The 14,099-nt window shown below is 41.4% G+C and overlaps 1 protein-coding gene across 1 annotated transcript in view; it reads left to right on the forward strand.

Annotated features, from left to right (window-relative positions):
* Positions 1-8,366: 8,366 nt before the first annotated feature.
* The window catches only part of LAMB4 (laminin subunit beta 4), a 42,337-nt gene continuing 36,604 nt past the window's right edge, over positions 8,367-14,099 (forward strand). The window contains exons 1-3 of the mRNA XM_054059007.1: positions 8,367-8,436; positions 9,059-9,122; positions 10,868-11,025. Of these exons, the coding sequence (XP_053914982.1) occupies positions 8,377-8,436; positions 9,059-9,122; positions 10,868-11,025 (282 nt within the window). The 5' untranslated portion in view covers positions 8,367-8,376. The remainder of the gene's footprint in view (positions 8,437-9,058; positions 9,123-10,867; positions 11,026-14,099) is intronic.

The following is a 14,099-nucleotide window of genomic DNA, read 5'->3' on the forward strand; positions in this document are numbered from 1 at the left end:
ATAGTCTGACAAGTTTGACATAGTCTTACTAATATTTTGTCAACATTTTTCAACTTGTTGTGACCCTTGTGGTGTTACAAATATACTAGCAGCACACATGTAAGCTGATGTTTAATCAGCAGAACAAAGTTCCCGAAATTTATTGTGAAATCTCTGTAGGTAAGTATGCATGTTTGATTGTTTGGGCTATATAAGAAATGAATCTTTGAGACATCATTTTTATGACCCCTATGTTCTGCCAGACCAAATGGTTATAAGAAAATCTTGGCAAATTTCTCAGAATGTTTTGCTGTGTAACAATATTGTTTTTATTTTAATAATACAGAAGAGTAACTCCATGTTTTGGTGATGTTTTGGTGATGTTTGTTTTGAGCTTTTTTACCATGCCTCTTGCTTTCTGTAACAATTTGAATATGATTGGTGAGAGCTGGTCACAAACTATCTGGTGAGAAAGGATGGGCAATATGTGAGCAAACCAGTTGCCGTTGAAATGTGCTTTACGCAGATGATCAGCAAGGGAAAGGTTGCTTCCTGCTTCTGCTGAAAAACAGCTGCTTCAATAATGGTGTTTGTAAGCAAGAGGTGTTTTTTTCTCCAGGTTTGCTGCTGGAATTTTCTGTATTTGGCTGGGTTTCCATCATACCCAGCTGCTCCTGCCTGGCAATGACACTTCCTTTCCATATGACAAGGAGATCAGGAAAGTGAAGGGAGATGTGAATTCTCCTTTTTTCATCTGGTAAAATTAAGTACTCGAGAGAAAGATAAAACAGAGGTTATATATTCTTGATCCTGGGCAAATTATATAAGACTCTGCACTGGTTCCCAGCTTGCCAGCATGCAGTGTTATTGCTGTGCTACTGTTACGTTGCTTGTATTGTCAGGGTCCATAATGAAACTTAATCATTCCTCTCATTTACTTTGTCTGTGACTTATGCGTGATGCTTCCTGTGTTTGTAGAGATTCCAGATGTTACAGAGTAGACTCAGATAAAATTAAACCACTATTAGTCAGCTAGTCATCATTCTGTCATTCATCTAGGTTATTAACTTGTATATGTTGATAGATTTAAATACTCCCCAGAAGCCTTTGTATTAATTTTCACATGGGACTGAAAATAGAGAATCTCCAAAATGACATTTAGCTGTTTATATTGCCATGTTAGGCAAAAGAAGGTACGGGTGGCTGTTGAGGGTTTTGGCTGAGGTGTGGTTCATCTAATGCCTGTTTGCTTTGTGCTTGCTTTCTTCTGCAACCAAGGGGCCTCATGGGTGACCACAGGTGAGGGGCCGTGTGACCGTGCTGCTGCGGTGCACAGCCAGAGACTGTTTGTATGTTCATGTTCATGACTACAGGTAGAAAACATATTGCCCAGTTAGTTCATTTCAGTCTAAGCATGCTTTTTCAGATTTCTAGTGGTTTTGTGCTACTTTTCTTTTCCAATTTTATGAGAAAGAAACCACTTCTTCCAGCCAATGATATAATGAGAAAGAAAAGTGGTTTTCAGTCCATCTCACTTTTACTCACCAAAATTAACTAAACGAACCAAAATTATTTTATTCGAAGTCAATTTAAAATATAATACTTAAATTTCTAGTTCTCATAAAAAAATAAGGAGAAACTATGAGGGCGGGCTTCTCTAATTTCAGAAACCAGTAGTTCAAACACTCCTCAGGATAGTGGAAGAGCTGTTTCATTTAGTGCTTCCAAACCAGAGGACCGGAGCCAATGGTTCCTAAGGAAGTGCTCTAACCACCAGGCTTTGGTGGTTCTGCAGTGGATGCTCTTGCTGCTGCTGCCACCATCCTCCAGTGGATACATTTTTCTCTGCTGTTTTCTCTCCTCAGACTGAAGCTGTCATCCTGTCAGTTTCTCCTCCCAATGGCTTCAATTTCCTAGCGGTTTTTGTAAGCTTGTGGAACTGACTGTTTTCCTCTTCTTTGTTCTTTAAACTGAGGTCTCTTGGGTTCTGTTTTTTGTTTATTCCCCTCAAAAAAGGCCCCCAAACATACACCTCATTTCCCAAACAGACTGCAATGTGAAAGGTTTCTGCATTGGTAATGGAACGTTTTTAAGCCAGTAGGCCACAAAGACTCCTCAGGGGCTCCAGAGATTTTCTGAGCGCAGGGTAATTTCTGAACAACATCAGTTTAACCTTTGCAGGACAATTTACTTTAACCTAGAGAAAAATGCTTAGGAGAATTTATGCTGACAGGTATGGAAAAGCGAGTAATAGGGATTTAAAACATAACATTTTCACAAATTTGGGTGAATAAAAATAGGATGATCTTAGTGCTTTTAACAGTACAGAGACCATTAGCGGAATAAGAGCACTGTTGTGCCCTATATTAACAGATACTGTGGTGATAAAAGCTTTCCACTGAGAAGCTCCGTTATTTTGTGTTGCAGGGCAGTGGCTGTTATGTGAAAAACTGTTGCCATCATCCTAGCTCTGTGCATATTGTCCATGTGCAAATTGCACTTTAAAGCTGTAATTGCATTTTAATCCCTGGCTTACTAAGACGTTTCTTTGAGTTTTTGTTTGTCAAAATATAGCTTGATATTTTGAAAAAAGCCTATAATTGACTCATTAAAAGCTTGTAGGTAAATCTAATTAAACAACTGCTCTTCATGCTGCTGAAGTCAACTTGTCGAGTTGGAAGGGCTGAACCCTCTGGCCTGTGTTGTGTGTACTTTGCAGCTTTTGTTTTCTAGAAGAAAGTAATGGAACAAATGACTTTCTAAAAAGAAGTCTTCGGCCAAGTTGTTTTTTAAAATAACCATTTTTTGTGACTGATGTGAAACACCTTGGCTTGAACAACTTGAAATGACTATCAGTTCTCCGAGAAGCAAAGCTTTCCATGAAGCTAAAATAGTGGCATGTGCAAAACAAATATCATCTTTTAAAAATCTTTTCCAGTTGTCTTGTTTGCAGAGATTTTAGATTATTCTTGATAAGAGAAGCTATATTTATACTGAAGACTTTAACTCCTGCAAGTCCAATACAATTCTCCCTCTTTAGGGAATAAGCTGTTTGAGAAGAGAAGACATGCATAGTTAATTCCTACTGTGGGGTTTATGTATATACAGCCTACAGCACTTCTGTTAAAGTCTCAAAATGCAGTTTTCTCCTCATAATCATGGAGGAGACTTGTGTGTGGACTTAATGGGGTTGAATAAAGCCAGGAACCGAGAGACTGTGCTTAGAAGGGTAAATCTGCTTTCCTTGATGTACTTTCCCTTCATTCCTCTGTGAAAGGTTAGAGGGGACAGAGCGAAACGCACCAGGCAGCTGTGAGTCACGATGGCCTGTAGGAGCAAATACACAAGGGTGAAGCACTTCTTCAGTCTGAGTCTTCCTTGGTGTCTCAAAATCTGTAGCAGAGCCAACAGAGGTTCTCCAAACAGCTGTGAAAATGGTGCTGTGTGCAAGAAAAGAGCAGAGCATGCCAGGAGAGTTGTCTGTGTCTCCCCAGGCTGGACATCACTTCATGTTCCCACTTGGAAGGCAGCTTTCATCAGGGAGATGCCAGTTCCAAGGGTTTTTTTGTGGTTTATTATTCAGGTATAATAAATTGTCACTAGATAAATATATCTAAAAGCTCACCATAGCTATCTTGACAATGAACAAAACAGAAATCTGGGCTGTATCTCAAGTCCTAAGAAGCCATAGTTACTGACACAAGCAGGGAAAGACTAATCACAAGGACTGTGGGAAGGGAATAGGCCCCTTTGGGATGATGTCCTACAAGTTCAGCTTCACCGTATAGTTGTGCTGATCTAACGGTTCTCCCCTGCTAGCACTCTAGTTTCAGCCTTTGTCCACATACTTGGCATCAATGCTGCTGTGTCTCTGATCCCACGCAGGATGACACCAATGACTGTGGTCCTGTGGCATCCGGACGCAGTAGCCAGAGCTGGATATGATACACACAGGGCTGAAAAAGAACGGAGGAGGCTTGGGGTTCATCCAAGAAGTGTAGTTGGGAGAGAAGAAGGTGAAGAGTGGCCAGAGACAGCCCTGGAGACCAGGCTGCAAAACCTTGTGGAGCATGGAAGAGCTCTTTTTCTTTCTTTTCCTCATGTTTGTCTTCAGTTGTTTGTTTCTGAGCATATTCCCTTTCTTTTTTTTACTTTCTAGTCCCTTCTGCTGTCTTTTCATGTGCAATGATCCATTTTTCTCTTTAATTTAAGGAGGATAATTATTTCTGATGGATAGGCCAGTAAAGCCATGAAAAGTGAAAAACTCAACCACTTTTTTATTCATGTGATAAGGTTCCTAGAAAGAAGCCCTGCACAGTTGAACTGCATGAATTCACTGATTCTAAATGAACTAAGGTGAGATCGCAAAATGGTGTATGACAGACTTATTTTGCTAGTTGTACTGCCAGCTTGGAAATGCCAAGACCATAGGAAATAATGTGAAATGTTATATTTTGAAAAAAAAATAAATTTATATATGTATAAATTTATATATGTATAAATTTTTATATGTATAAATGGATCTTGAATAGTACTTTGAAAAATCATGCTAATATTTTAAAACAAATCTTCTCTCTTTTTTATCTTCAGTGTTGTCAGCAATGCTGTGCCTGCCAGGGAGGTAATATTCAAGTTGAAACTCGATTTCTTGTTTGTGGTGGAAAAACTAAAAACTTCAAACACCTGACTTGCACACAAAAGGTGAAGGGTACCATGGGATGCTGTGGCTCTTAGAAAATGAAGCAGCTTCTCATAAATTATAAGTAGGCTATATATCCTTTTGAAATATGGAAAACAGTTATTACATACATTTTTTTAAAGCAGCTATTTACTCATTGCATCCAAGATATGAAGGAGGAGCCAGCCAGTCGGATGAGGAGGCTGGAGGACCGGGTTGCCTCCATCTTGGCCTTCCCCCTGAGCTCCACAGTGGGTTCTTCTGCTGTCCTTAGCTCTCTCCTGATCAGATCTCTCAAATAAAATACTTCTCTTACTTTATTGTAAGCTTATACTTCATTCTGGTTTTATTATTCAGTGCTACATTCTCCCAATGTGTAGAAAACAAAAAAATGCACAGTCTGCCTTTGAGAAATTGCACTTTAAGCTAAGATATGCTTGAAGAAATGAGAGCAGAAACAAAAGAGGAGAGAGACAAATATAGCAAGATGGTTTTGGGTTTTGGACCATTAGATTTCATTTGCAATTTTGGCCAGTTCTTTATGGGTAGTATTAATCTCTGTATGCTTTCATTGCTTAAAATAAAGGTATCTGTCCTAAGCTAGGGAATTGGGCTGCCCTTAACCAAAGGAAAGCAGTGGATACCTCCAAACAGGTAAAGCAAGTTACCTGAAGAATGTGGTGGGATGGACCCTGTAGGGATCCCTGTCTTTCTCCATTGACTCCAAAGAAAGCCTAGGTGATTTGTTTAAATACTTACTCCTACTTTTCACATGGCAAGAATAATCCCATGCTCAAATAATTTGATTTCTTATTGCAACTTTAAAAAAAAAAAACACTTTTTGTTTGTTTGTTTGTTTTTCCTGATTTTTACCACATTTTCATTACGGGCTAAAAAATCCATATACCCAAAGAGACCTTTTTATTCAGCATGTCCATCGAAGGAAAATGCATACCTGTACAGGCTGACAGGCTGAAGCCAACTGTCCATCATCCAGCATCCCAGGGCCTGGCTCCGAAACGTGGCTGATGCCTCTACTCCTACTCTTTTCCCTCACCACTGGTTGGTGTCTGTGAAGGGAATATATTCTGAAGTGCTAGCAATTCCTGTCCTTTGTGGGTACGATGGATATGCCTTGGGCCTAAGAAATGACAGTTCTAGGGCCTGTGATGACTTGAAAAATCACGCAGCAATGCTATCTCCCCTCCAGCCAGCATGAGATGAGTGATGCATTATAAATCCAGATCCTTCACCAGTGGAGAGATTAAAGAAGCAAGAAAGAAGTTTCTTAATCCCTGCCTCAAGCGGTTTGAAACCTCCTTCTTGCTTGGGGTCCTACATAAATCAAAACACAGGACCAGCTATATTCTGCAAATAAATCTTCCTTGATATTTACTTCTCACATAACTTTTCTGTAACAAAATCTAAATTACCAACCAAGTATGCTAATTAAACATCAAACATTGTATAATTTAGCAGCATAATAATATTTTATTCAGTTCTGTCTCACTTTTTAAGAGACCACTTGACATAATGCTTACGCATAGCAAGTAAAATTAATATCTTACTATATAATTTTGTCTTTTATTTCTTGATATTGAAACCCATTAAATAGAATCCATCTGTACAATAATTATTCATGCATGAATACAAACCAAATGTAGATTAAATTAGCCTGAAAAAAAGTCTTCCACAAGTAATTTCCGCATGCACTTGAGGAAAATAATTTAAAAAAATGTGAGTATATGAATTACTTCTGCTAAAGTGAGCTATGGTAATGGCAGAGGACACTCAGTGCTGAGCATTGCAATAGGATTAAAGAACAATTTTTTTTTTCCTGAAAGAACAGGGCCTACCAAAAGAAAAGTAAAGATTATTTTATGAGACACTTTTTTGCACATATAGCAAATCTTCTGTTTGAGGATGTGGTGATATTTTACAGATAATCATGAATAAGCTTACAAGCATTCAGAGGAGAACTGGTAACAAATATATCATAACTAAAAATGTGTACCGAAGACAACCTACCATTCTGAAACTGGAATCAAAATGCCACAGGATTCAACAAAGACACCAAAATCCAGTGGCCAGTTCTGTGCGTGAGTTGAGTTGGTGGGCACCAGTCTGGAGCTGCTCCATCTCTGCGTTTCCCATGACTGCCCTGTATGCTGCAAACCATGCTGCCCCGTGCGGTGGGCAGTCACAGGCAAAGCTTGTGTTGAAATGCAAAGCTGTGTTGTCTTCAGCTTTAGATTGAAAAAAGCCCTAGCACTCCTGGCAGTGATCCAGAGCTTGAGCTGATTTGAAGCTGGGTGAATACATCCACACAAGATGCAATCACAGCCTCCAGGTAGGAATGTTTACAGTCACCTCAAACCCGCAAATCAGCCCTTCCAGACCATTTGCACCCCTACTGTGAGGAGTTGTCTTGTCTAGCCAGTGTTTAGATAAAGCAGTGCCACCTCAAAACTCATGTAGGTGTAAACACTTTGATGTTTGGTTGCAAAAGAGACCAATTGAATGCTGGTTTAATTAAACAACAGTTAAAGAGTTGTTTGCCAGCACTTTCAGAATCCCAGCCTTTTCAGTTGCATGAACTTCTTCTGTGAACTTAACCTGTCACAATTTTCTTTCAGTGCACATACTTGCTAATGCCAGAAGCCCCAGCAGAATCACAAATCACAAATCAACCCCTTTGGCAGGTTGCAGGCTGGGTCTCATTCTCACTTCTACCTCGATGCCTCAGGGGATGAGCTGTCTTCTCCAGCTGAAGCGCACAGGTATGCCTTTGCTTCCTTCCCTCAGTCGGCTGTGCTTATTTCCAGCAGAAACACTTGGCTGTCTGAAACCCAGGTAAGACCTCTTCAGTATTTAATTTTCCTACTAAGCACAGAACTAAAGTATGTAGGGGATTTGCTGATCCTTTTTTCTCTGGTAATGCGAGTCATGTTTAAAGAGTGTCATTGGTATTGAACTTGAACATCACCGTGTTAGATGGGGCAAGGACTGGGATGTATAATTGCCAAGATTACTCTTGCTGTGGATGCCCACATTTCACTACAGTGCTGTCACAGTGGTTGCAGCTTAAGTCATCTTCTGTCTTTCCATTATTCTGACAGAGTATAAAGTCCAATTCAGCAGAAAAATGTCTGTTTGGTTTTGCCTTGGACACCCGCTCCACTGCCAGCTCTCTCTGTAGCCAGGGAGCCAGGCACAGCTGCACGGATGCTCTCCGCATCCTCTCCCATCACACTCCAGACCCTCTGAGGTCGTGGCAGGTGAGAGGAGCCAAAGAAACCTGAAAGGCTGCTGGCCCTTGATGACTTTCTCCACTTGTGGTTGTTGCAACAGCTATGTAGGAATGATTGTTGTGTCATGTGCTGTATAGAGCTGTGTGAACCAAGCCTACATGGAGCCTGTAACATCAAAAAATACTTTGAATGCCTTTGCTTTGTTCCCTTTCTCTGGGAGAGGGTATTCAATCTAGCTCATTCAGTACAGTAATAGCTGTATGAAGGTGAGGAACAAGAAGGGAGCTAGGAAGCAGCCCTTTGGGCATGCTCATGTGTGGATGCCCCAGCAGCTGGAGCTGCATCAGGGTATGCTGGTCCCACTGGTGCCTACAGATGAAGGGAGAGCTGGAAGTCACAAAGGTGGGGAGCAGGCTGCAGTTTGGGATGTCTACTAGGTTGCAGGGTGTTGGGTTGCCTTTTATATCCATGGCTGCCTTCTGTTTTTCCAACAGAGATTTTGTGTTGGCAAGTCTTACTTTTTTCCAGGTAGGTAGGAAGAGGAACAATGTGAAGTAAATACCACAATTAACCTCCCCTGGGTTCATGCTGAGGTTCCCTTGTACAAGCCTTTTGTGTTGATACTGACATTACCTGTTTTTCCTTACCACACTTAAAGATGGGGTTACAATCTTGTTTGCCAAAATTCACAGCAGCTGACCTCAGGCATTTCTTGGTGGCATCTTCATTAAGGCCTCAGTTACTGTTTTAAGTCAATGCAAGAAACAAAAACCTCCAGAGAAGGAGTTGGAGTTCTGCAAATAGCCCTGCTGAATCTAGTCAGGATTAAATAGCTTATGTTTGAATACAACAGCGCTTTTGCTGAAGGCATTCTTGTTTTGTTTTACACGAAGTGTGAATAAGTTTTTACAGTCTTCTCTGAAAAACTTGTTAAGTGTCCATCTGCTCTTATCCTAGTTTCACTGCTGAAAATTGTCAGGAGAAAATTTTGCTAGAACATTAATCAAAGTTAGGGTTTCCTTTTAACCTTTAAATTTTTGTTATGGCTCTCTCAGTTTACTAAAATAAACTGAAGTGTGAGGAAATCTATATGCAAGAAGTGTCTTGGTGAAGCAGAGCACATGTTGGCTCACCCATTATTATTTTACAGTGGCACCAGTCTGAGTTTCATGAGGGAGGCATGAGGCTGGAACTGGCCATCCTGTTATACCTCAGTAAGTACAGATGTCACAGTTACTTGAGCCAGTTTTGAAATATTTACATGTCTCTCCCAGATTTTGTTAGAGTGCTTCTTTTAAATACATTATTAATACATGTGACAGTGAGTCCTTATTCCCCACTCTTCTGCCTAGGAGCTATGAATGATATGGAATCTTTAAGTATAAAGAAAAGATACATGTTGTAATTGAGTCTGAATTGTGTCCTGAAAGGAGCAATCTGGTAACGACTAATAAAGGAGAGCTGACTAACCAAAACTTATGTGTTGCTTTATGCCTGAAGAGTCAAGCGCCACTCATCATCTGAAGTACAGCCTGAGCCATAGACTGAAACCTGGCTTTAAAATACTGTATATTTACTGCTGTCACTGCATTACTGTTTCTAGTGTTCGGTGGGATCTTTGTGTATTGATTGTGGGGTTTTTAACCGCACTTACGTTTATAACAAGTTGAGCCAAGTAAAGCTGAACAGATAAAGCCTCCAAGGTACCCATTCCTGTTCAGAGGTTCAGGACGGAACTTGTTTGAAAGGAGAAGCCTTGTAAGGGAAGTATTAACATACTGGGGAAAATATTTAAAGTTGTTTCAGGCAAAAAAACCTGAAAGATCCTGAAATTATTTAGATAATTCAGAATTGTTCTGTTTAATTATTAATCGTGGGATCTGAAAAGAGAGTTCTGAGACCAGACCAGGAAGTTCATAGAATCATAGAATGGTTTGTGTTGGAAGGGACCTTAGAAATCACTTAGTTCCAACCCCCCTGCAATGGGCAGGGACACCTCCCTCTAGAACAGGCTGCCCAAGTCCCCAACACCTTTTGGTGTGACAACTGCACCAGTCAGCTTGGTGTCATCTGCTAACTTGCTGAGGGTGCATTCAATCTCACTGTCTATATCATTGATGAAGATATTAAAGCACCAGTCCCAGTATGGACCCCTGAGGGGACACCACTTGTCATGGATCTCCATCTGGACATGGAGCCGTTAACCACTACTCTCTGAACACAACCATCCAACCAATTTCTTATCCACCGAGTAGTCCACACATCAAATTCATATCTCTCCAAGTTAAAGAGAAGGATGTTGTGGGGGACCATGTCAAAGGCTTTACAGAATTCCAGATAGGTCACATCTGTTGGTTTTCCCATGTCCACTGCTGTGGTTACCCCATCGTAGAAAGGCACCAGGTTGGTCAGGCAGGACTTGCCCTTGGTGAAGCCATCCTGGCTGCCACTAATCTCCTCCTTGTCCTCCATGTTCTGTCCTCATCAGAAAACCTGAAGGGCCCCTGACAGCAATCGTGGTCTCATTTCCATCATTATCACTCAGAAATCAGCAAAAGTCAGCAGAATTAATCCAAATCTGGCTCTCCTCACAGAGTCAATTGAAATGCCTGGGATTGCTATAGGAATGCTGGCTATGGGTATGTGAAGGTAGGAAGCATAATAAATTATTACTTATAGTGGATTGTCATGTTTACTGCACAATAATATGCTGAAAATCGAAGTTTTAGCATAGATTAACAGTATGGTAGCTATATTTTCTATAATGATTTTGCAGCAGGTGTGTTCACTAACAAAGCTCTTCAAGATTCTACCAAATGCTATGATTAAGAACAAAAGGAGTACAGGCAAAGGATAATTCAGTTTTCTGCTGACATTAGGATGCAACTGATTTTTTCTGGTGAATACTGCTGGATACACAAAACAATTTAATCTTTCTTTGATCTTCTTTTGCACTCAGCGCTGATAAGACTTCAGCATGCACAGGATGACTGTGATGCTGGGTCCTGCCACCCGGCCATTGGGGACCTCCTCCTGGGTCGCAGCAAGCAATTAACAGCCTCATCCACCTGTGGAATGAAGACCCCTCAGAAGTACTGCATTATAGGCTACCTGGAGGTTGGTTTGCTCTTTCAGCAAATTGAACGCTGCTTACTAACAATATTCTTATCTGTAAAAGGAAATTTCCCGAACTAGGAAGTTTCTGTTGGTCTTGTCTGAATGATCATCAGACAGCATGACATAAGTCTGGCGGAAGGCTGTGACTTATTGCAGCACATATGGAGGGTTTGGCAGCAAACAGCCTCCACAGTGATGAGTAGTTTCTCAAGAGGGATAAACATCCACAAAATGCAAATGAGCACAGGGATTTCTCAAGCAACTTTTCTCTGCAAGTCTTTTTCCAACCCATGCCTCAGAGGCGAAGAGCACAGTTTGTGTATGAGTGCTTAGCAAGAGGACTGCGATCCTGCAGGCTGTAGGCGCTGTTTCAAGGGGCCTTCACTGGAGGACGTCCCATACAGTGCTGAGGTCTGAGGCAGCTTGTTAAGCGATTCACATCATGTCCTTTCACGTCTTTTCATCTGGAATTCGACTGATGTTGATAAAAGCAGAAAACCATGTGCAGAGGGAAAACCTAATGATTAGTCCAGTCTTTGACCATGTGGGTGCATAGGCAGATCCAAAATGTGGGGGATCAGAAGGATCCCTCTCGCTCCCTGGCTGCAGCAATGGGGTCTGTGGGGGAGAAGTGGATATGCAGGAGCCATGGGCAGGTAGCCCCTGTTGCATGTGCTGGAAGACTTGGCCACACTGAACTAATAAATTGTTGCAAATAGAAATGTTTTCACTAAATACCAGCTGTAGGCTGAAGAGGAAGTTAATAAAACACAGCTTAATTTATAGACATTTGAAAATAATTACAGTTTATGACCTTCTGGCAAAACACTGTGACACATTTACAGTGCAAACCTCTGCCATACTAAGACAGCACCAAGCACTGCTCCAAGTCACTAATTGCAAACGTGATTTTATGCAAAATTTAAATACCTCTTTCCTCTTCCAAAAGAGCCTGTGAGCCACTCTTCACCTTTCGTGGGTTTTCCCCACATTGTTTGAACAAGTGGATCCTGGGCACTAACTCGTTGGCTGTGCACTGCTTTGTAGACAGGCACAGAGAGCCATGTCAGAGACATTGTCTTTCCAGCTTTTAGCTGGATAACTGCCTTTTTTATTTCTCTTTTTAAGAAGAGATCAAAGAGCAGTAAAAAAATTAATGTTTTCAGTTGCCTGTACTTATCCTTTGAATTATGTAAATACAGACTCTTGAAAAGGAACAGCTGTTCTGCAATAATCCCTGTGATTTAATGCTGCTTCAACATATCATGACCCCCAGTGACTGGCTACTGAAGAGGAGGAGAGCTACCAATTCTGATGCTTTGCAGAGCTTGAGAGATAGAGGCTTCTGACAATGTGATCTGCTATGCCAGCTCTCTTTAAATGTGTCACCTAAGGTATATCAGAGAGCCCCATTCAACTCAATTTTCTTTCTCACGAGATATTCTTGAATGCCTTGCTGGAGGCAGGCCAGGACGCTTTGCGTCTTGCAAAGCCAAGTGTTTCCTCCCACAGTTCCCCTCCTGATGACCTGTGTCAGGCATCATGAGGAGAGCAAACCTTACTTGTGAAAGTTTGTGTTAGTCAATGTGGCGAGCTGCCAAGAGGCAGGACTCAGTTGGGATGTCTTCTGAAAACTCAGGTTGAAAAAAAAAATAGAATTCAACTGCTTTGTGTTTGAAAAGAAGCACTGTGAATAATTTTCAGTCTTCAATGTGTGTTATTGCTTCTAAATGTAGCTTCAGTATTGAGGAGAGTGTAAAGCTGCACACTTCAGAGGCAAAAGGGATCTGCCAGACTTGCCTTACGTGGACACGCATGTGCTTGTCCTTAGGGGTGCAAAAAGTTTTTTATGGAGAAACCTTAAATATAAGTTGACTGAGTCTCATATTGTTTGTGCCCACATAAACCAGAGAATGGGTGTACATAGTCCTGCTGAATGCTTCGATAACCTGAGCTCTCCTTACCAGAGCTTTGTTACATGAGATTACAGAGAGTATTTTGTATTTCTGTCTTTTATTCTAAATTGTGCATGTGTAGATTTGTCGGCTGTGGTATAGAATGATTGAATATAATATATATTGATTGTAGTATTTAAACCACATTATCTGTACTATAACTATAAATTAGTATCTCTTCGTATATTCAAATGTGAATAATTACCAGCTGATTTCATGATACAAGGATATCCAAACCATTCCAAATACTTCTCTGTAGATCCTAAGAGTTTGGGCAGGGTGCCTCTCTCCGCATCCCTTTCTGGGTCATTTCCAGCCCAGCTACTGCCACTGACTTCCACTTCTTGTTTTCAGCAGCACCCTTGCCAGCCTTCCAGCCAAGGTCACCAAACCTGTGCCTCCTCCTTCAGCTCCCTCTGGGGTGCTATGTCATCCTCCCTTCTCCCTGCTAGCATTCCTGCCAGCCAGACATACAGCTTGGTCATCACCTTCCGATTTGGCTTACCCCAGAGTTTTTGCACTCAGGCTCTGCCTAAATCTTGTATACCCCAGCTGCATAGCACAGCTGCCCCTGCCAGCCCCGGGCACCCGCTAGAGCAGCCACTGCCACTTGCTTCCCCGTGGCACTGCTAACTGCAAACACATGCTGCTTGGGCTTGTCTACATGGATCAGTATGGGTCATCTCCCAGCACATCTTGTTAACCTTGTCACCTCTCCTTATGTTTCCCACCCAGTTCCCTTGTTATCAACCTAAATAGGAGCTCCTTGCCCTCACTTTCAAAGCTGTTTTGAGGACAGAAGCCTTTCATCCAGCACTGCGATATTGGCTTATCGTTGCCACCTTCATCTTGTTACATCACCAAACAAGACCCTTCCATCCTGTTGACTTCCTGATTTTCCTCCTTTGCATAGTTTTTAAACTTTTTCCAGTTTCCCTATACCTACAAAAGACACTGACAGTGATCGGGGTGATAGTGTCAGTGCAAACCACCTACTTACATTGTCACTGAAGCCAGCCTTGCCTTCCATTTGTACTACAGCACCTGCCCACTGCTCCTGGCTGGATTTCCAAGCTGCTAGGAAACATGAAAAAGAGAGGAAATAAAATGCATACATTA

This window comes from Cuculus canorus, chromosome 1 (assembly GCF_017976375.1).
Source record: "Cuculus canorus isolate bCucCan1 chromosome 1, bCucCan1.pri, whole genome shotgun sequence".
Classification (NCBI taxonomy): domain Eukaryota; kingdom Metazoa; phylum Chordata; class Aves; order Cuculiformes; family Cuculidae; genus Cuculus; species Cuculus canorus.